Raw genomic sequence first — 21,193 nt, forward strand, 5'->3', positions numbered from 1 at the left:
TGATACCAAAAGTAAATGAGAGAGTGACGGTTCAGCCTAAGGTAATTTATAGGCACAAAGTACAGTTGGGGTAGGTGCCAATTTGGAATTGATGCTAATTCACGGGCGGGCATTGATGCATAGGATGGGGGTAATTGACCTTTTGAAATTCTGTATATCTGTAGTGATAATCAGAATTCTACAATGGGTCTGTTCGTACTTTTCCCAAATAAATTTAGACAAAAATCATAAATCACAAATTAATTAAATTTTATTCTTTCAATCTAAAAATTAGGAATAAGTGAACTGCAATCCACCTTATAAATCTGAATTGCAGCCCCCTCTAGTGGTGGACTGAACTATAAAAACCCCTTAAATTTATCCAAAGCCTACTTTTGTTAATAAGTCAAGTGCTTCAAAGCTTTTTTTTCCTTCATAAGTACTTCCAAGTTGGAATTGCATTTTATTACTTCCCCCGCTAGTGTAGGCAGAATAAAAGTGGATTGTGATTTGAATTTGAAGCCATGCTGGTTTAAGGAGGTTCATGGATGGAAAGGAATAACGTTTCCTTCACGTTAGATTGGAATCTAAAAGTAAAAGCACCTTGACGGTTTGACCTGATCTGACCCTATAATAAATATATTATACAAGTGTCGTCCCATCTGGTGGGACCCTCATTCGCAGTTCAGAGACGCATCCAGCTTCAAAATGTCTTTTGTCTTCGCATCTATGCCACGTGTCGAGGTACCAAGGTAATGGACGCTTACATTGGTTCCTAGTCCCGGCCGGATTGTATGTTCGGTGCCGGAACATCCTGATGCAGATATCAGGCGATAAGTGAAGCAATTGAGCAAGAGATGCCGAGAAGCGGCAGACCTATGTGATTCCAGTGTTTCGGAATATTGAGATATCTATTTCTGGTCGTCATTAGATATGTCGCTGAGAATTAAAGCTGTGGTAGATAAGTTCGTGCAGGAACTGAAAGAAGCCCTCGATGCAGACATCCAAGACAGGATCATGAAGGAGAGGGAGATGCAGAGCTATATAGAAGAGAGGGAAAGAGAGGTTGCAGAGAGGGAGGCTGCTTGGAAAGCTGAGCTATCTCGCCGTGAGGTAAACGCGAAAACAATAGCAATAAAAATGATTGAAATGGAAAGTTTCCTTGGGAGATGGTTATTGTTTTTGTCTTGGATTAAATTGAAGTTTTTCAGTTGTGAATGCTCACTTGGTGATTTGGAGAGTGCCTATGTTTAATTCTGTCGAGGGAAATTGAAATGGAAGCTTAATAGGTTATTATAAACCAGGATTCTTTTAGTTGTAGATTGTTTTGATAATTTAAATAACATAACCATTTCAATTTCTTATTTCGCTTAAAGGGGCTACAAGTATAGAACATATTAAGCTATAGCGTGTAAGATAAAAAAATGCCAAAAGTTAGGTGCATGTCCAATCCACCCTTCTCAAGACCCCAGATATCTGGGACCAACATTGGGCAATGGCTAGTCTTAGGAAAACTCGATGACCGTGATATCCAAATAAGGGGACAATTGAGATAAGGGGGAGGAAGAAGGGCAAAACCTTGATAAAATATATGAATATGAGATGTGCGGTTTGAGATAGTGGCAGAGTTAGTAAAAGAAACGCATAGATTAAGATTTTTCATTGGATAAGCTACTAATAAATACAATAAAACCAAACATAGATGTCTATCTTGATTTTTATTTTATTTAAAATAAAAATGTCACATTAAACTCCTAGAACCTGAAAATACATTAAGATCAACCAAAACTGTAAAATGCTAACAATAATTGACATCAATTGAAACAGCAAGTGTACTGAGTATCCATGAAAGAAATTATTAAGTATCAGGTAGTCGGCATAATAGAAAGATTACATAGTGTACATTGACAAAATCAAATACATGTTAACTAGATCCATTCTTCTTGTTAGTAATCAAAACAATTAAGTTGTGTGGTGTTTTTTTTTTCTTTGGTAATAAATAAAAAAGAAACTTTCATTCAAATAAAGAGAAGAATACAGGTAGTGGGGTGATGAGTAATCACCCATGAGTTTTTACTAGTTCCTGCACCAACCTTCCAAGAAATGCAGAGCCATCACAGAATGGAACTCCATAATCTCCTTCTACACCCCGCCCTATATGATGTTGAAACTTCCCTTGAATCCCATCCAAAATTAACCACCTCAAATTTAAAGCAACCACACTTCTCTATAAAACCTCCTTCTTCACCCGTAATCTCCAACTCCACTTACCCGATAAAGCTTTATTAAGCAACCTTTCTAACAAAAAAAAGCAACCTTATTCTTCTTATGCCCAATCCTCCCTTCTCCTTGGTCCTATATATCCAATCCCACTTTACCATGTGCATCTTTTTTTCCTCCACTCTGATGTTCCAAGGAAATTCCCTTTGCAATCTCTCAATTTCTTTTGCAACCAAAGTTTGCACTTTGAGAAGCTTGAGAGACCCTTTATGGAGGAGGAAATCAAGGCTGCCATTTCCAAGTTAGCGGATGACAAATCCCCAGGGCCAGATGGTCTCACCAACCTTTTTTATGTAAAATGCTGGGATATAGTGAAACAAGACCTGATGAATGCCTTCTAGGCGTTTCATGCAAATGCTTCTCTGCAAAGAAGCTTAAACACTACCTTTGTCACTCTCATTCCAAAAATAGAAGGGGCTGTTAATGTCAAAGATTTCAGACCAATCAGTCTTTTGCACATCTTTTATAAGATTTTAGCTAAAGTTCTAGCCGAGAGAATGAAAGGGGTGTTAGGAAATGTAATTTCAAACAATCAAAGTGCTTTTGTCCCGGGGAGGCAGATGCTTGACTCTGTACTTATTGCCAATGAACTGATTCATTCAAGAAGAAGAGAGAGAGTCCCTGGTTTGATTTGTAAATTAGATATTGAAAAGGCCTATGACCATGTCAATTGGAGATGCATTGATGCTGTACTGCAGCATATGAATTTTGGCTTGAAATGGAGGAATTGGATCAAAGTATGTATAACTTCCCCTAAATTCTCAGCTTTGATTAATGGTCAGTTAGCAGGGTTTTTTGACAGCTCAAGGGGCTTGAGACAGGGGGATCCCCTCTCCCCATTGCTAGTTTACTTGTGTTATGGACATACTTGTCCTCTTTTGCAAGAAGGCAGCTGACTCTGGTTGTTGGGAAGGCTTTGCAATATCCCTTGAGGGGGAAAAGGTCAATATCCTTCAGTTTGCAGATGATACATTATGCTTTGTGGATGCCTCCCCTTCTCGGTTGGACTTAGTCCTTGGGATCTTAACCTGGTTTGAGGTAGTTTCTGGGCTCAAAGTTAATTTGAATAAAAGTCAAATCATTCCAGTGGGGCAAGTTGACAATTTTGAAGATTGTGCTGAGGTGCTGGCTTGTCAGATTGATTTCCTCCTTGTGAAATATTTGGGACTGGCCTTGGGGGCAAATTGGTCTTCTTCCTCCGTGTGGGACTCAGTCATTGAAAGAATGGAGAGAAAATTAGCTTCTTGGAAGGCAAGATACCTCTCTTTTGGGGGCAGGGTTACTTTGATAAAAAGTACCCTCTCCAATCTGCCCACTTATTTCCTGTCTCTTTTCCCTATCCCAAACAAAGCAGCAAAAAGATTTTAGCAGCTTCAGAGAAACTTTCTTTGGAGGGGTTGGGAAGAGGAAAACAAAATCTACTTAGTCAAGTGGGACAAGTGTGTTGTCTCAAGGAAGAAGGTGGTTTAGGAATAAGGAAATTAAAGAGTTTTAATTCAGCCCTTCTAAGTAAATGGATTTGGAGGTTTTCTTCTGAAAGGAATGCTTGGTGGAGATCTCTTATAGCTGAAAAATATGGGGTGGAGTGGGGTAACTGGAGATCTAGGGATCCTCCTCCAAGTTGGGGTAACTCCCTTTGGAAAGGTATCATGAAGAATTTTTCTACTTTCTTGGAAGGAATTTCAGTCAAGATTGGGAAAGGGGATAGAACTAAATTTTGGAAGGATCCTTGGTGTTTGGATGACCCATTGGCTGATTCCTTTCCTCTCCTATTTAAGTGTGCTTTAATGAAGATTCCTCAGTGGCTGAGGTTTATTGTTCTTCAGGAGATTCTTTTATTTGGACCCCCCTTTTTAGGAGGAATTTATTTGACCGGGAGCTGGAAGAGGTCTTGGAGCTGATGGATCTCCCTCAGAAGCAGAAGCTAGACCTTGGCTTGGAAGATAATTGGTGCTGGAAATGGAACCCTGATGGCTGTTTTCTTGTCAAATCTCTAGCTTCCAAATTATGCAGCTCGGATCCCCCAGACTTCCCTGCTACTCAGATCTGGAATCCTACAAGTCCATCTAGATCCAACTTTCTGGTGTGGACAATGGTCCTTGACAAATGCCTTTCCAGATCTAATCTTGAGAGGCGTGGCATTCAAATATTGGATCTATCTTGTGGTCTTTGTGGTTCTCTCCCAGAATCTACAGATCATTTGTGTCTTCACTGTTCGGTCTCCTCTTAGGTGTGGGAGCACTTTCTGAAATCCATGGACATAGCTGGGTTATGCCTAGGTCGGTCAAAGAGCTACCGTGTTGCTGGAAAGTAAAAGGCCTAAGTAAGAGGAAAATTAGTGTGGAGGACCATTCCTGCAGCAGTTTTGTGGTCCATTTGGACTGAAAGAATCAACAGAATCTTCTGTAATAGAGTTAAAAGTCCTGAAGACCTTGTACAGAGAGCAGTGGGCAAGCTGATCTCTTGGGTGTCTGTTACTGAGGAGTTCAGGCATCTGAACTTGCCTCTTTTATTTCGGTCTCAGTCCTGTTGGAGCTTGTAATTTGTGTTGTTCTCAGGCTGTTTTTCCTTGGCCTGATCTCTGTCTGTACTGTATGGTTTCTTGTTCTGAATAAAATTACCTTACCTTTTCCAAAAAAAAAAAAATAATAAGTAGGTAAGTTGGACAAATTAGTGTAATTTTGCCTCCAAAAGGTAGGCACTTTTCTTTCCAACCTGCTAGTTTCTGCTCAACTCTATCCAACACTTTTGGCTGCCATGTGGATGCTGAAGATGCTTTAGCCCCAATTGGGAGACCCTAATAAGTAAATGGAACTTCCCCTACAAGACAACCCAATGATACTTCACAGTCCTCAAGCAACGAATGGGAGGATTTTTAGTGAAAAGAGTATAACAGAAATGGAAATCTTTGATTTGGTGAAAATTAAAGTGGCACATTTTGAGAACTTGGAAGGAAGTGGTCTTATCGGCTCAAGCCAAGGAAAGGGTAAACATGGAATGGAGACCCCCAACAACCAACTTTGTTAAATTCAATTTTGGTGGGAGTTATATTGGTAGTCAGGTTGCAGCTGGACTAGGAGGGGTGTTCAGAGACACAGAAGGAAAGGTCTTAGCACTGTATTCAGGGCCATTAATGCATTGACAGCAGAGCTCTGTGGATTACTCCATGGGTTAAAATTTGCTAGGCAATTTGGTTTTCACAACTTGGAAGTGGAAGTGGACTCCCATGGGTCTATAGACATACTTTTCAGCAAATGGGATGGAGGATACATTACCTAACAAGGGAAGCAAGGCATCAAATGTTTTGGGCAGAATTATAAAGTATAAAGTTTGTCTTTAAGAAGTAAATCCCACCTATTTGTAATACTTGAAATTGATATTAATAAAATCTTTTTTACTGATAAAAAAATGAATGAGCAATATCCTGTACACATTTTTGTTCAAGTTGATTTTTCAACACTGACAACACCGTAAAACATTTTAAAATAGCTATCAAATTCGGCAGTTGTTCTATTGAGGCTTCCACAAATATCAAAGTGTCCTCTGCATATTGAAATTAGTAATGCCTAATCTTTCACCTCCCACTTTGACACCTGTAATTAAACCTCGACCACCCCTTATTAATTAGCAAGTTTAACAACTCCACCACCAAAACAAAGAGCATAGGAGACAATGGATCTCCTTGCCTAATTCCTTTTGTTGCATTAAAAAATTGTGTTTAAACTCCAGCTACAAGCATTGAAAACGAAATTGAAGAAACACATGCAAACATCCAACTTCTCCACTTCTCCCCAAAATACATCCTGGTGAGAACTTCCTCCAAAAATCCCCAATCCACATGATTATGTGCTTTTTCAATATCAATTTTACAAATTACCCCCTCCACCCCACTTCTTATCCTTGCATCCACACATTCACTTGCGATTAACACTCTCCAATATTTGCCTACCCTCCACAAAAGCCATTTGAGCTGGGCCCACAATGAAGTGTAACACTCTCTTCAACCTGGATGATAACACCTGGTCAATAATCTTGTAAGGATCTGAAACCAGTGTTTTAAAAGGGCATGACACAAGAAGAAAAACAAAGGGGCCTTTTTGTTCCTGAGGTGCAAGGTGCAAGGCAAGGTGTGCACCTTTTTGAAGAAAGGCACAAAACTTTTTAAAATTTAAAAAAATGGAAAAATTCCAAAAAATTCAAAAAAATAGTATTAACAAAAAATTCATACTTAAATTTTAAACTAAGTGTTTTAAAAAACATATTAGCTCAAATTAAAATACATAAACATAACATATACAACAAATTCAAAGTGAATGTATACATATTTTGTTTTTGGATAATTAAATGAAATTTTATTGAAACAAAAAAGAGGATCAAATACAACAGGGCAAGGGGAGGGTAAAATTTCTTAACCCTTCCCAAGAACAAACTTATATTACAACATTGCCCAAAAAAGATCAACTCTTCCCACCCCTTGTTTAGCAAGTGCATTCGCAAAGGAGTTTGCACTTCTCTTAATCTGCTGAACCTTAATCTCCTTGTCTTGGATCAGCCATTTAAACTTTCTTTTTCTCATTCGAAAACTTCCAGTCCCATTCTCTTCCTTTTGAAGCCAACCAATGAGCAACATTAAATCACCTTCCACAACTGGTTTTCTGATAGTTATTTCCTTCGCTCTCTTTATCCCTTCCAAAATTGCCATAACCTCAGCTCTTAGGGAATCCCCTACTCCAATGGCACCAGAATACATAGCAATAAATTTTCCTTCCTCATCCCTAAAAAATCTTCCTATACCTGATGAGGTCAGATTGCTTTCACTACTTATGTCAAAATTCAGTTTTGTGAACCCAAATAGTCGGAGGGGACGAAAGTGGACTAGTCACATATTTAAGAGGAGTTGAACAAGCCACTTCTTTCCAATTCTTGGTAATGTCTCCTATTGAAATACCTCACAAGAGTTTCATAGTCTTTACACAATGAACCACCCTAATAGTTATTGTTTTAATGATGACATCCTTACTTTTTTTCTTTTTTCCGGAGATTTTTTTTTTTGATTTCTTTCTTCCCAAATTGTCCAACAAACAGCTGCTCTTACACATCTCCATAGTATTCTACTTCTTTTCTTTGATCTTGTAGTAGAAAAAGGAGCAAACAAGCTCTATAAACTTGGTGGAGGGTCCATCTACAACCAAATAGAGAGAGAAACCAATTCCAAAGCATTGAAACAAAAGGGCAGAAGATTAATAAGTGACAGCAACTTTCATCATTATCTTTACAAAGGATGCACTAGTTTGGGGATAAACACCAATTATGTCTTTTTCTTTGGAGCAAATCACAAGTGTTACACTTTTCTAAGAAAGCTTCCCAACAAAAAGCTCCTATCTTGGGAGGAATTGGTTTACCCCAAACTTCCTTAACTGGAAAAGGTTGCCTAGGGTTAGATGAATGATTTACTTACTCTCTAAAGAAGTAAGCATAGGAAAAAACACCCGATGGTGGAGTCCAAATCCGGTTAGCCCTTCTAGAAGGATCCAACACCACTCCATCTAGAACTTTAATCAAAGCAGAAACATTGTTCAATTTAGAATCTCTAAGTGCCCTTCTAAAACCCAGATTCCAGTAAAAAATTGAGCTTAGATTAGAATGGACTTGAAATGTGGTGACATGCTCATTTTTTAAACCTAGAGAGGAAATATAAGGACGGGAATTGTTCTTTCCAAGGTAATTCTCCCACCTAGACATGTTCCTAGAGTTTCACAAGATTTCCAGAGCAAATGTCATACCTGATGGAAGGAAGGACGGTAGAATGGCATGACTATATTTCCAAGGAGAAGTTCTTGTGGCCTTAGCCAATACTCCCACATTCCATCTTTCAGTTGCTTGCCCATGGATACTTAGAACCACTTTAATCCACAACTTAACCCTATCCACTCTCAGCCTCCATAACCATTTTCCCAACAAAGCCTTATTCTTCTTCTTTTGTAAATTACCTAATCCTAATCCACCAACACCCTTAGGAATCTTATACACTGACAAGAAATAAATAGGCAAATTATCCAACGTAGATTTAATTAATGTTATCCTACCTCCCAAGGAAAGGTAATTTCTTCTTTCATAAAGCTAATCTCTTTGTGAATCTATCAATCACCAGATTGCAAAAGCTGCTCTTATTCGGATTATCCCCTAGGGGTAGACCCAAATAACTCAACAGCCATTAAGCAACCACACAACCCAATATATGAGCCCTATCTTCCACTTCCGTATAACTCATATTACTTCCAACCACACAATTCTTATCAAAACTGTCTTTAAGATTGGACATTTGTTCAAACAAATTAATCACCAACTTCAAGTTACTAACCTGTCTGAGCTCATCTCCTTTGTAGAACAAGATGGTATCATTTGCAAATTGTAAATGGGTAATTGAAACCTTATCCCTTCCTACTTTCCACCCTCTCACCAAATTTCTAGAATCTACCCTCTTAATTAATCTCCCCAAAACTTTGACAATCAAAGTGAAGTGGAAAGGAGAGAGGGGGTATCCTTGCCTAATACCTCTAATGGTAGGAAAGCGATCTACCACTGAACCATTCACCAAAATAGAGTAGTGGCAAGTCCAAATACACCCCTATACCCACTTACACCACCTCTCCCCAAACCTAAAGGAATCTAGTAGTTCCATTAAAAATGACCAATCAACCATGTCATTTGCCTTTTCAAGATCCAATTTGCAAATTGACCCTTTTTTCCTACTTCTTTTAAAATCTTCAACACTTTCATTAGCAATTAAAAATCTACTCAACAATTTGTCTACTTTTTATAAAGGCACCTTGATTTGGGGAGATGAATGTATGAAGCACCTATCTAATCCTCCCAGACAGTACCTTAGCAATGATTTTATATTAACTGTTTACCAAGCTAATAGGCTGAAACTTTTGAAAGTAAGGAAAAATGCAAGGAAGCTTTAGTTGAAACAATAACATTGAGGGTGGCACATTGGGTAAAAAGCTTAAAGCTGTTCTCAGATTTAAAAGTTGAAGACTTTTTCAGGGTTTGGGGACTTATTGCTGTTTCATCATCTATGAGGTGACAGGTTTGTGAGACCTGGTCCCCTCCAACAGAGGGTTGGAAGAAGCTGAATTTCGATGGGAGTTGTGTGGGTAACCTAGGCCCTTCAGGTATTGGGGGAGCCATTAGAAATGAAAATGGTTCCATTATTGCTCTGTTCTCCGGTCCTGTGGAGGAGGGTGATGTGGCTAGGGCAGAGTTTCTAGCTGTAGTATATGGGGCTGAGAAGGCCAAAGAGCTGGGGATTAATAGACTGATCATCGAGGTAGACTCAAAAACTGTGATAAAATGGTTGCAGAAAGGGGAAGGAGTGACCTGGCAGCTGAAGAATGATTTCAGAAGGTTCAAATGGATGTCAAGGAATATGTCTAGCAAAGCAAAGGGTTCAAAGAACAGATATGTTTTGGGCACATTTGTAATTCTGTCCTGGGTCAGCTTCTATGCTGATTTCTTTGCAACTTCTTGTTGTATTCTGAAGCATCTTAATTAATGAAAATTTTTAGAGTTATTGATAAAAAGAAAGCTAATAGTCTGAAACTTTCTAGGATGACTTGCTCCCATCTTTGGAACTAAGGCAATGAAAGGAGTATTTAGACCCAGATTAATCACTCTCTTTCAAAAAATTCAATGAAAACCTTTTGAATGTCATCCTTAAGAATGTCCCACTAGTCCTGGTAACTTAGGCCAACCCTAACCTTCTAACCTTATTCTGTCATTTAGGGTCCTTGTATAGATATGTTTGAAGTGATCCATAAAAGCCCCTACAATTATCATTTACCACAAGCTTAGAGATGTGATTTTTCTTTCTCCTCCCATTTGCTATATTGTGAAAGTATTTTGTATTATTGTCTCCTTCCCTCACCCACTTGTGCCTAGATTTTTGTCTCCAACATATTTCTTCTTTGAAAAGAATATCTTCCAATTTCTTCCAAGTTCCCACATCTTCTTCTTACCCTTTCCCCAAAGTTCCTTCTCCTTCCTTTGCCTCCAAGACCTCAATTTGATTTATCACCTCTTGTTTTCTTTCTTCTATCCTTCCAAAATGCTGTATATTCCATTTCTTAATTCTAGATTTCAACTCTTTTAACTTCCAATGAAATTTCATTCCCTCCCTTGGGCTACTCTCATTCCACCAATCCTTTACTTTTTCCCTAAAATCCAGGTGAAGTAACCACATATTCTCAATTTTAAATGGGGCTGGACCTCTATCTCCAAACTCATTCTTACTAGTAGAAATTGGCCAATGATTAGAAGTTACTCTAGGAAGTGCATTGGATACTAAGTCGCCCCGATGCTCTTCCCAATCTGCAGTGAAGAGGAATCTGTCTAATTTTGAGTAAATTGGGTCAGCCTGGAGGTTGGACCAAGTGAAGCTGTTATATAACAAATTCAATTCCTTAAGCTCAAACATGTTGATGAACTCATTAAACTTCCCTATACTTGTGGTGGTTTTTTGCCTTGAATTATCAGACTCCTCTGTGAATCTAATTACATTAAAATCCCCTCCTATACACCAAGGTCCTTCACAAAGTCCTTTGATATCACCCAACTCTTCAAACAACTCATTCCTTTCTCTGTAACCATTAGGGCCATAGATGTTAGTCAAAACCCATTCATACTCATCCGCCACTTGTTTAAACTTAACAGAAACTGTAAATCTTCCCACCGGTTCTTCAACTCCCTTCACAATCTCATGATTCCACAAAGTTACTATCCCTCCAGATGATCCCCAAGTGGGACTCATTGCCTAACTAATTCCTCTTGCCCTCCACATACTTCTAGCCCACCTATCATCAAAAGTTGTCAGCTTAGATTCTTGAGTTAGAACTATGTCTAGGTTTTCTTTCCTTATAACCCCCTTTATTTGAGATCTCTTCCTTACATTTCCCAAACCTCTCACATTCCAACTTACAATCTTCATTTCTCCAAATTCTATTTGCCCCCTAGCCTATACTCTTGACTACCCGCTTCCCCTTCTCCTTCTCTTCCTTTCACTAAACTCTTTATCTCCTTCCACATCCAATCTTAATCTCTCAACTTCACTCAGTTTCCTTTTTATAAACTTTCCTTCTTCCTTCTTGTTCCTCAAACAGTTTAGCTCTTTCGGGTCTTTAGACCCCTCACAAATTTTCTCAGGTCCCCCCCATCCCTAGTTACAAGACTCCCATTTTCCTTTCCCATTATTCTTCTCCTTGTCCAAATCTTTTCTTTTTAATTCTTCAAACTCTTCTACTATTAAGTCCCACTGCCTTCTCCCTCTCTCCTCCTACACTACAATATCCCTGCTTTCTCCTTCAGCTTCCAATTCATGGGCCAGGGTTTCGTAGCAGTCTGGGAAACTAGAGAACAAACGACAGGCACAGAGCAAAAGTTAGTACCTGTAAGAATGAGGATCACCATGTAGGAAGGCATTTTTGATGTCAAGTTGTAGGAGAGGCCAATCATACATAGTAGCCAATGAGATCAACACCCGAACTGAACCAATTTTAGCCACAGGAGAGAATGTCTCCATATAGTCCACACCATATAACTGAGAATAGCCCTTGGCCACTAACCGTGCCTTCAATCGTTCCACATTGCCATCAGGAAGATGCTTCACTGTATAGACCCATTTACACCCAACAGTGTGCTTACCAGGAGGAAGGATGGTGAGTTCCCACGTATGATTATGTTGTAGAGCAGAGAGTTCTTCTTCCATGGCTTGCCGCCACCCTGGAGAGGCAAGGGCTTCTTGTACAGTCTTGGGAATGGGAACTGAAGAGAGTAATGATATAAACTTGCAATGGGAAGCAGAAAGGTGAGCAGTGGAAACATAGTCTGAAATGGGATGAGAAGTACAAGTACGTTTACCTTTCCGCAAAGCAATAGGGAGATGAAGATCTGAGGGAGAAGGAGCAGTAGCAGGATCTGTCGACGGGTGCCGAAGTGGAGGAGAAGCCGAAGCACTTCTGCGAGTATACACTTGAGTAATTGGCGGCCTCTCTGTAGTAACCGGCATATGATGTGCATCTGTCGTAGGAGTGGGAGCTACGGGAAGGGGGTCCACAACCGGAACAGGAAGAGGAACCACAGAGGGAGAAGAAGAGACCCCGGTATTGGAGAAAAAAGGAACTGATTCAAAGAAGGTGACATCCGGGCACACAAACGATTTATGAAACGTAGGGTTATAACATTTGTACCCTTTCTGAGTCCTTGAGTAGCCAAGAAAAATACACTTCGTAGCCCGAGCATCTAGCTTGTCTACTCCAGGCCCCAAGTGCTGAACAAAACAAACACAACCAAAGACTCTTGGGGTGAGAGGAAAGGGAGACAAAGTGGGGAACAACACGGAGAAAGGGGATTGACTCACAATCAGAATCCCCTTGATTGTTGATTTGTAGAGGTTTGGCCCTACATTTTCTTTTCCTATAATAATACTCTGGAGTCTTCTCCACCCCTTGGAAATAGCCTCTTTGTGTATTTGTAGGGGTAAGGCTACGTACATCTGTCTCTCCCCAGACCCTGCATTGGTGGGAGCCTTGTGGACTGGGCTACCCCTTTAACTTTCTCCACCCCAAATCTTTTTTCATTTTTCAATCTCCTTGTTTCCTCCTTCCTTCCCTTTTTCTAAGCCCTCCGTATTGTTATGCTTACCTTCCTTTTCTTCTACAAGACCCTCAGTCCTGGCTTCTCTTGGCTCCTAATGACTCTCCGCCCCTCCCTTTCAGATTTGAGATTCAACTCTATAGTTCTGTCCTCTAACTCCTTGTTTGAACTACCATTCTCCCCAACCTCTTCTCCTTTCAGCACCGCTTCTAACCTCTACCTCGTAAATATTTATCTTTTCTGTATTAACATCAACCTCTATTACTGGACCTAACTAGTCTTTGTGATTTCTTAACTCACCATCAACTGGATTATTTCTACATTCATCATGCAACCATGATTGGTAGTAAAAATTTGTCATGTAAGGTGGAGAAGCCAAAGGATGGAAATGACTCACCAAAATGGCCTCGAGAAATTCCTCTATTCCTAACTTAGTCCTGTCCTTATCAATTCATCTTTCACTTTGAACAACTATAATTGCATTGCCTACTTCGCTATTAATTCTTGTCCATTGATCATCTTCCTTTCGAACATTTAGGTCAATACCTACATTACCAAAGTGATTTGTTGAAATTGTTCCTACATGCTTGTATTCATAATGAGTGATAAACCATTGATAGTTGCCTCTCCCTCTTACCTCTGTTGTCTTTCGTGCTAAACATCTTGAAGCTTCTTGACTTTTCCTCTCCTTGGGATCCCTATCTTTGAACAACCCTTTGTAATGAAACCCTTAGAAGAATTTGGTAACCCCCACTCTTATTGTTAATGGGCCCAATTAGATTTGAATTGTTAACTGGTCCAAAACCTTTAAAATTTGAATTGGCCCCACCATTCCTTTTAATATTTGATTTTCCATGAATGCTGTTAAAATTTCTAGAATTACCTCGCTACCCTTCTTCGTTGACCCATCATCTTCCTTCTTCCCTTTCCCCTTTGCCTGTTTGTCACTTTCCTTCCCTTGTGAAACCCTAATTTTGTTCTCTGTCTTCTCCTTTAAGTTTTATGTTCTAGTGCACTTATCAATTAAAGTAAACATTGGGTCACCATTCCTCACAATCATTCTCAGTTCAAAAGCTTCTCCTACATGGAATAAATCAAGAAGAGTTGGAACTGAAGATGGGTCCTCTGTTTCTATTAAGATTTTTGCAGATTGTATTTGCTCCCAAAGCCTACAAAAATCAAATCTTTTGAATTTGCCACAAGCATTCTCTATTTCTACTAAGGTTTGTGTGCTCCAAGCATGAAGAGGGATTCTGAAGTCTTCAATCCAAATGAAGGATTTTTGCTGTGCTATAAACCTTGTGGGGACCATCTATCCAGCCTTAGTTCAGGTACCTCCCCCATTTTTCTCCCGATCTAGCAATGTCTTAGCACTACTCTTCTTGAAAATAAATAGGAAAGTACTTACTCCCAATTTTCTTGCTCAAGAGAAACTCCATCTATTCCATCCTGCAAATGCCCGCCTTTCCACCTCACTTATTTCACGATTAGAGTTTTGAAACCTCCTAACTAAACACCGGTGGATGAACTCCAACCTTTCATCTAGTTCCTGAAATTCCCCAACTATAACACCTCTTTGTGCCATCCCCTCCAATACTGTAACTTTCAATCAATGTTCTTCGCAAACAGCATCCCACAATCCCTTTTCCATTGTCATTGGCGATAGGAGGTCCATGCCAATTTGGATTTTCCACCCTTGTGAAGCATATATAGGAATCTATGTCTGTCTTCTATACTTTCTCATTACACGGAAAATCACAATTATTTTTTTTATGGTAAAGAAAAATTTTATTAAAAAAAGAAGGTATAAGGAAAGGTGATAAGAAATCAACCACCCTAAAATTATTGATAAAAAAATAACCACTCTAAAACCAAAATATAAACATCGTACTGCAAGGACAAGTAGCCCTTTATACATCAACCAGCCCAAATCCACAACCCCATTACTTCAACTAAAAATATCCACCTAAAAAGCACTATACCAGCATCTCCGGATTTTTTGAGATTCATTCCTCTTCCATGGCATCATTAGGCTCAGAATTTGGTATCTGCATCATTTCAATCCCTCCTCTCTAGATCGATAACAGCTTTTCTTGAAAACTAATCACCTCCCAAAAGGGTAAGGTAAGATAGTGCTTTTATTCATAGAACATGGAATATAGGACTTGTCAACAAAACATAATTGAGGCAATTTGCATTTAGGAAGACTAGAAGGAGAAATAAGACTAAGTTTATCAAAATGTGGGTGCCAAAGATGACGATGCCACAACTGCTAGTTACTCCTCGAAGAAGAGGATGTTGATGATGCAAGTGAACAACTATGGAAAGATGTCAAACTATTCCTACCAAACTCTATAGCAAAAAGGTGTCCAACCTTGTAGCCCCTCCCTTTCACAGTCCTAGTGAGTTGGTTCTCTATTAAACAACCATTACGAGAAAAATGGATAGAGTATCCATCATCAACTAGTTGACCCATAGAGATTAGATTAGTGGCTAATTTGGGAATAAGAAATATTTTTTGATCAATAACTGAATTTCATTAGATTAATAAAAAAATAGTTACAGGATTGGGAGATGTAAACTGTCTTACCTCACCACAACAACTATGCAATTACAAAAGAGCCCAAAACAAATGATTCCTTCCCATCCCTTGTTTAGCTAAAACATCAGCAAAGGCCTTTGCAGTCCTTTTAGCCCAGCTGAATTGCAATTCCATATCTCTCGTCAGCCATTTAAATCTCTTTTTCTCATTGTTGTAAATCCAGAAACCCTTATCTTCCTTTCTCAACCGTTCCACTACTAATTTTGACTCACCTTTGATAATCAACTTCCTAACATCCAGCTCCTTTGCCTTTTGCACTCCTTCCATGACAGCCGAGCCGTAACCTCAGCCCTTAGAGAGTCACCTACTCCAACAGGGCCCCGAATATAATCCAATAACACTGCCTTCACCATCTCCAAAGACCCCTCTAATACCAGAAGGACTCGAGTTTCTAGAACTACTCCCATCAAAGTTCAGTTTGATGTAATTAAACGTTGGAGGAGACCAAACAAGACTTATATTGGATCTATGACAATCAGAACTAGCCACTTCCATCCATGAATTCAAGATATCACCTGCTGAGAAGTTGGCAAACATATCCATTGATTTAACCCAATGAACCACTCCCACTGTAATGGTTTCTATGGTAGCTTCTCTACTTCTTTCCCTTTCTGAAAACAATCTTGCATTCCTCTCTTCCCATATGGTCCAACTTACAGCCACCCTAACACATCTCCACAAGACTCGTCCCGTTTTCTTTGGCCACCTCAAGAAAGAGGAATCAAACAAGCACAAGCTTTACACATTAGTCGGGGGAGACCACCTGTACCCAAGTAACGAGAAAAACCATTCCCAAATAGAAGTAACAAAGGAGTAGGAAATTAGTAAGTGAAAGCAAGTTTCTCCATTATCCTTACACATTACACATCAGCAAGGAGATAAGCACCAATTTGTTCTTTTCCTTTGGAGTAAATCGTAAATCGCACACCAATGAGGAGTTAAGCAAGTTTTTCCAGGAAGACTTCCCAACAAAAACCCCCAACTCTTGGAGGGATAGGATTACCCTAGACCTCAACCATTGGATATGGAATTTTGGAAGAATCAACAGGTTGAATGAGGGCCTTGAAGAAAGAAGCACATGAAAAGGAACCAGAGGAGGAAAGAGTCCAAATGCGACTATCAGGTTTTGAGGAGTCCAAGTAAACCCCATCAAGGATATGAAGCAAATCCAAGAGCTCATTAAATTCTGAATCCCTCACACCCCTCCATAGTTGTCAAGGCGACACCTAGGTGACAAGGCGCCCTTGGAGGCTCGCCTCGCCTAATCGCCAAGCAGTTTTCTATAGCGTGTTATAAAAAACTTTTATATTCTTAATTTTTTGAGGTTTTAATTATAAAAAGGACATTTTAAACTAAAATATTAATTTTATGTGTTTATATACTAATTTATTTTTATTATTTTCTTATTTGTTAGGGTTTAATCAAAACAAACATTGCTAAATGCTGTATTGAACCCTCAAAGACTTCAAAATCTGAACCAATAAGTAAGGAAGAACTTAAAATGCTGTCTTCTTTTTCTTTACTAATTATGTGTTTATATACTAATTTCTTCTTTTTCTTCTTGTTCCACCTTTTCTTCTTTTCCTATAATAGAAATAGGAGTTCAGCCCCTATATTTTTTTAATTTTTTTTCTTCTTTTTCTTCTCATGAATATGTTGGAATATGTTGATTTTCTATACTTTAACATGAAGTTTATACTTTTCTTATGAAAATTATGGATATTTATTAAGGAAATATATTATGGAACCTAGGGAACTACCCTAGGATACATATTTTTACTTAAAAAAATCCATCACCTAGGCGACAAGGCGCCCCCCTATTGCCTAGCCTTGCCTTGGCGCCTTGAAAACTATGCACCCCTCCTTAAACCCAAATCCCAATCAAAACCAATTTTTGAACTTGATGGAACCAGGAAAGATGACACAAATTTATCTTTATATTGCAAAAGGACAAATATAGTGGGATATTTATCTCTCAAAGATAGATTACCCACCCAAACCTGTTCCCAAAATTTTATAAGGTTACCAGAACAAAGGTCATACCTGATAAAGGATAGGAAGGATGGAAGGACAACAATAATGGCTTTCCAAGGAGATGCTTTGGTATCCCCAACCAAAATTCTAGCATCCCAGCCGTCAGCTGCAAGCCCATGAATACCAGTCACTATCTTAACCCAAAGCTTGTCCTTCTCCATAAGTTGTCTCCATGGCCACTTTCCTAGCAGAGCTTCATTTCTTTTGAGTAAGTTACCTAGGCCTAACTTCTTGCTTCTACTCATCATTTCCCAACAAACTCTATGGCCTTTTTTTCTCCTCCCCTAGCTCCCACAAGAAATCCCTCATCGACTTTTCCAGTTTTCTACTCACACTCACTAGCATCTTAAAAACAAACATAAAGTACACTAGCAAATTGGCCAAGGTAACTCTTATCAATGTGATCCTTCTTCCTAAGGATAGGTAGTTTTTCTTCCAAGATGTAGGTCTTTTGACAAATCTTTTAACTATCCTTCTTCGAATTATCACCTAAAGGAAGCCCTAGATACTCCAGTGGCCATTGAGACACCTCACAACCCAGATAATGTGCATACTCCAACAACTCCCCTTTTTCCAAATTCACATCCACAATACAACTCTTGTCAAAATTCACCTTAAGGTTGGACATTAACTCAAAGAGTTGTACTGTCAACTTGATATTTTGAACCCAATTTCTACTTCCTCCATCACAAAAAAGCAGAGTATCATTTGCAAATTGCAAGTGAGTAACTGGAACACTGCCATGACCTACCTTCCAGCCTCTCAACAGCTCTTGTGAATCCATAGTTTTAAAAGGCTAAAGAGGCGAGGCGTGAGGCGTACACCTTAAGGCGAGGCGGCCAAAAAAAGCCTTGCCTCAATAGCCTCAGAGAGAGGGAGGGAGGCAGGGAGCGAACCTTTGTTATTCTTATTCATGAATCACCGGAGAAGATAACTCTTTTTGTTGGAAATCCATTGGTAAAGTTGATCGAAAGAGTGAGATTGTGAGAGAAAACCCTGTTCTTCATGAACCAGAGAAGATTGAAGTTTCAATGATGCAGTTGTTGGGAATCTACCACTACCACTGGGAAGTCCATCTACCGACCAATCTGTTTATATAGATTCAAGTCTACAAGTTTAAGCTTCAAAACCTGAACAATATTTTAAGTTCAGATGTTTTGAGATCAATTGTACTTCAAATGAAGATTTTTAGGCGTGAAAAGATGGATGAAAAACTGACGGATAAGTACTTCTGTATTTTAATGTTTTGGATTGAGTCGTCTGACTGATTGTTGCTATATGTACTCTGTTACGATTAAATTTATTAATACAAACAATACCAACAGTCAAAAAAGTCCAATCGTCCAATTGGTATATGAGAGTGTCTTTTTGCTCATTAACATTTAACAGGGTTGTAGTTGCTTAACAAGTAATGGGATGTACGCAAATTAACATCCTATACTTCATTTTTTTTGGTAAATAAAATAAATTACTTTTATTTAGTGAATATAAATCCTAATCTTAAAATTCAAAAAATCAAGTAAATTACTTTTTTGATTGATAACAAATTGATTTTTTGGTATTCAAATGCAACTTTGTCTTCAACGTGTATTCACAAATACTAATTTTTCTTTGATTCTTAGCTTATTCTTCTAGCATATTTATTTACTTTTTCTTCTTTTTTTTACAATAATAAAATTATTAATTGGTCAGTAATTTAGTATGTTTTGGTTGACCACCAAATTACATGATCAGCTCCTTCATTACTTTGAATCAGTAGCCAATTTTTATTTTCTTTGTTAGGTTTCAAAGTAGCACCATAAGCACTTCATCATTGAAATTAATACATGTAGCAAAAAATACCTAATTGATTAGTATGTTCCAGTTTGATATGCTTAGTAGTACTTTTATAAAGTGTAAGCTAGCCTATTGGTCATTAGACTATCAATATATTACATAAGTTACTACAATTACTATAAACTATAAGCTATCTTATTGGTTATTAGACTATTAATATACTAAATAAGTCGCACAAAATTACACAAAACTTCATTTTCATTCTTTTCTTAATGCCTTTGTTGTTTATGAACTATATTTATAATTTTTATCTCTTTACTTTGAGGCTTACACCTCAAACCACCTTGAGGCTTGCACCTTGCCTCTCCAATACCCAATGGCCTCATCTCTGCCTTTAGCCTTTTAAAACTTTGTGTGAGTCGCCTTAGCAATAAGCATACCAAGAACCTCAACAATCAAAGTGAATAGAAAGGGGGCTCCTTGCCTAATTCCTCTCAAAGCCGGGAAAAAATCCACTACAGTTCCATTAACTTGTAATTAGTAATGACAAGACTTAATACACCTCTTAATCCAGTTACACCATCTAGCCCCAAAACCAGAACTCCTCAAGACTTCCAAGAGAAAGGAGCCATATATGGGGCAGTTGAAAGAGTTAAATTGCCAGAGCCAATGATATTAAGCTTTTTCCTGTATTTGTTGCGACAGTTTGAATCTTCCCACTATAAGGTTTATATGAAGTAATGATGACTAGGAAGAGCACTAGTGATGCGATTAGAGGTTTTTGAGTCTATAATCCAAATTGGTTTATGGAGAACTGAGGTGACAACATTTACAAGAGAGTCCAATGGCAGAAAAAGCAGATAATATGGTAGAAGAAATCATACATTGAACTTGTTGTTCAAATATGCCTCCAATAAAAGAAGATTGCCCTACAGTTGGAGTAGCAGAAGTAGAAAAGGGAACAATGTGTAGAAACTAAAAAATCAAAAGTGTCTTAATATGCTCTATGAACTTCACATCCCCCTTGTTGTGGCTAGGTTTTACATTTAGTCAAGATATGTCCAGAGTGCTTGCAATATACATAGAAGTTTTGCTTCTACCAATGGGAAGCTATCTGTCTACTCTAACCTTTCTATATTCACGAGACATTTTCTTTTTTGATGAATAACAATAGCTTTATTAAGAAAGAAAGCCAAGAAAGGAACAGGGAGAGATAAGATCTCTTAGCTCTCCCATGAGGGTTCAAACAGACCAAAAAACAAGAAAATTAGCAATTACAATTGAGCCCAAAACATTGCATCCCTATTCACCCCTTGCTTTGCTAGCCCACCGACTATGGAATTATCATTTCTTTTGACCCAAAGCACTTTAACTTAATATTGTGTTAACCACTTGAACATTTTCCTTTCATTGCTTTAATTCTAGAACCTGCTCCTCCCATCATTGAACCATCCCACCACTAGCTTGGAGTCACCTTCTATGATTAGTTTACAAATTCTCATCTCCTTTGCCCTCTTAACCCCTTCCAAAACTGCCATTAGTTCAACCCTTAGAGAGCCGCCTTCTCCAATTGGGCCAGAGAAGAGTGCTATGAACTTTACTTCATTCCTAAAAACACCTCCAATTCCTGACGACCCTAGATTTCCAACAACTCCCATCAATATTTAACTTGATATACCCATTGCTTGGGGGGTCCAAGAAGGAATTAAAACATTCTTAACCGGGATTGAGGAAGCAATTTCCTTCCAATTACTTGTGAAATCTTCCATTGAAAAATCCTTAAAAAGATCCAAGGATTTAGTTTAGTGTACTACTATGTTGAAGATCACTTCTATGATAGATTCTTTGGTTCTTTCCTTGTCTGAGAAT

General features: G+C 38.6%; 1 protein-coding gene across 1 annotated transcript in view; it reads left to right on the forward strand.

Annotated features, from left to right (window-relative positions):
* Positions 1-723: 723 nt before the first annotated feature.
* LOC104590070 (beta-mannosyltransferase-like protein) overlaps positions 724-21,193 on the forward strand; it is a 33,593-nt gene continuing 13,123 nt past the window's right edge. Inside the window, exon 1 of the mRNA XM_010248592.3 lies at positions 724-1,092. Coding sequence (XP_010246894.1) covers positions 913-1,092 — 180 coding nt within the window. The 5' untranslated portion in view covers positions 724-912. The remainder of the gene's footprint in view (positions 1,093-21,193) is intronic.

Source organism: Nelumbo nucifera, chromosome 8 (assembly GCF_055504915.1).
Source record: "Nelumbo nucifera cultivar China Antique chromosome 8, China Antique-T2T, whole genome shotgun sequence".
Lineage (NCBI taxonomy): Eukaryota > Viridiplantae > Streptophyta > Magnoliopsida > Proteales > Nelumbonaceae > Nelumbo > Nelumbo nucifera.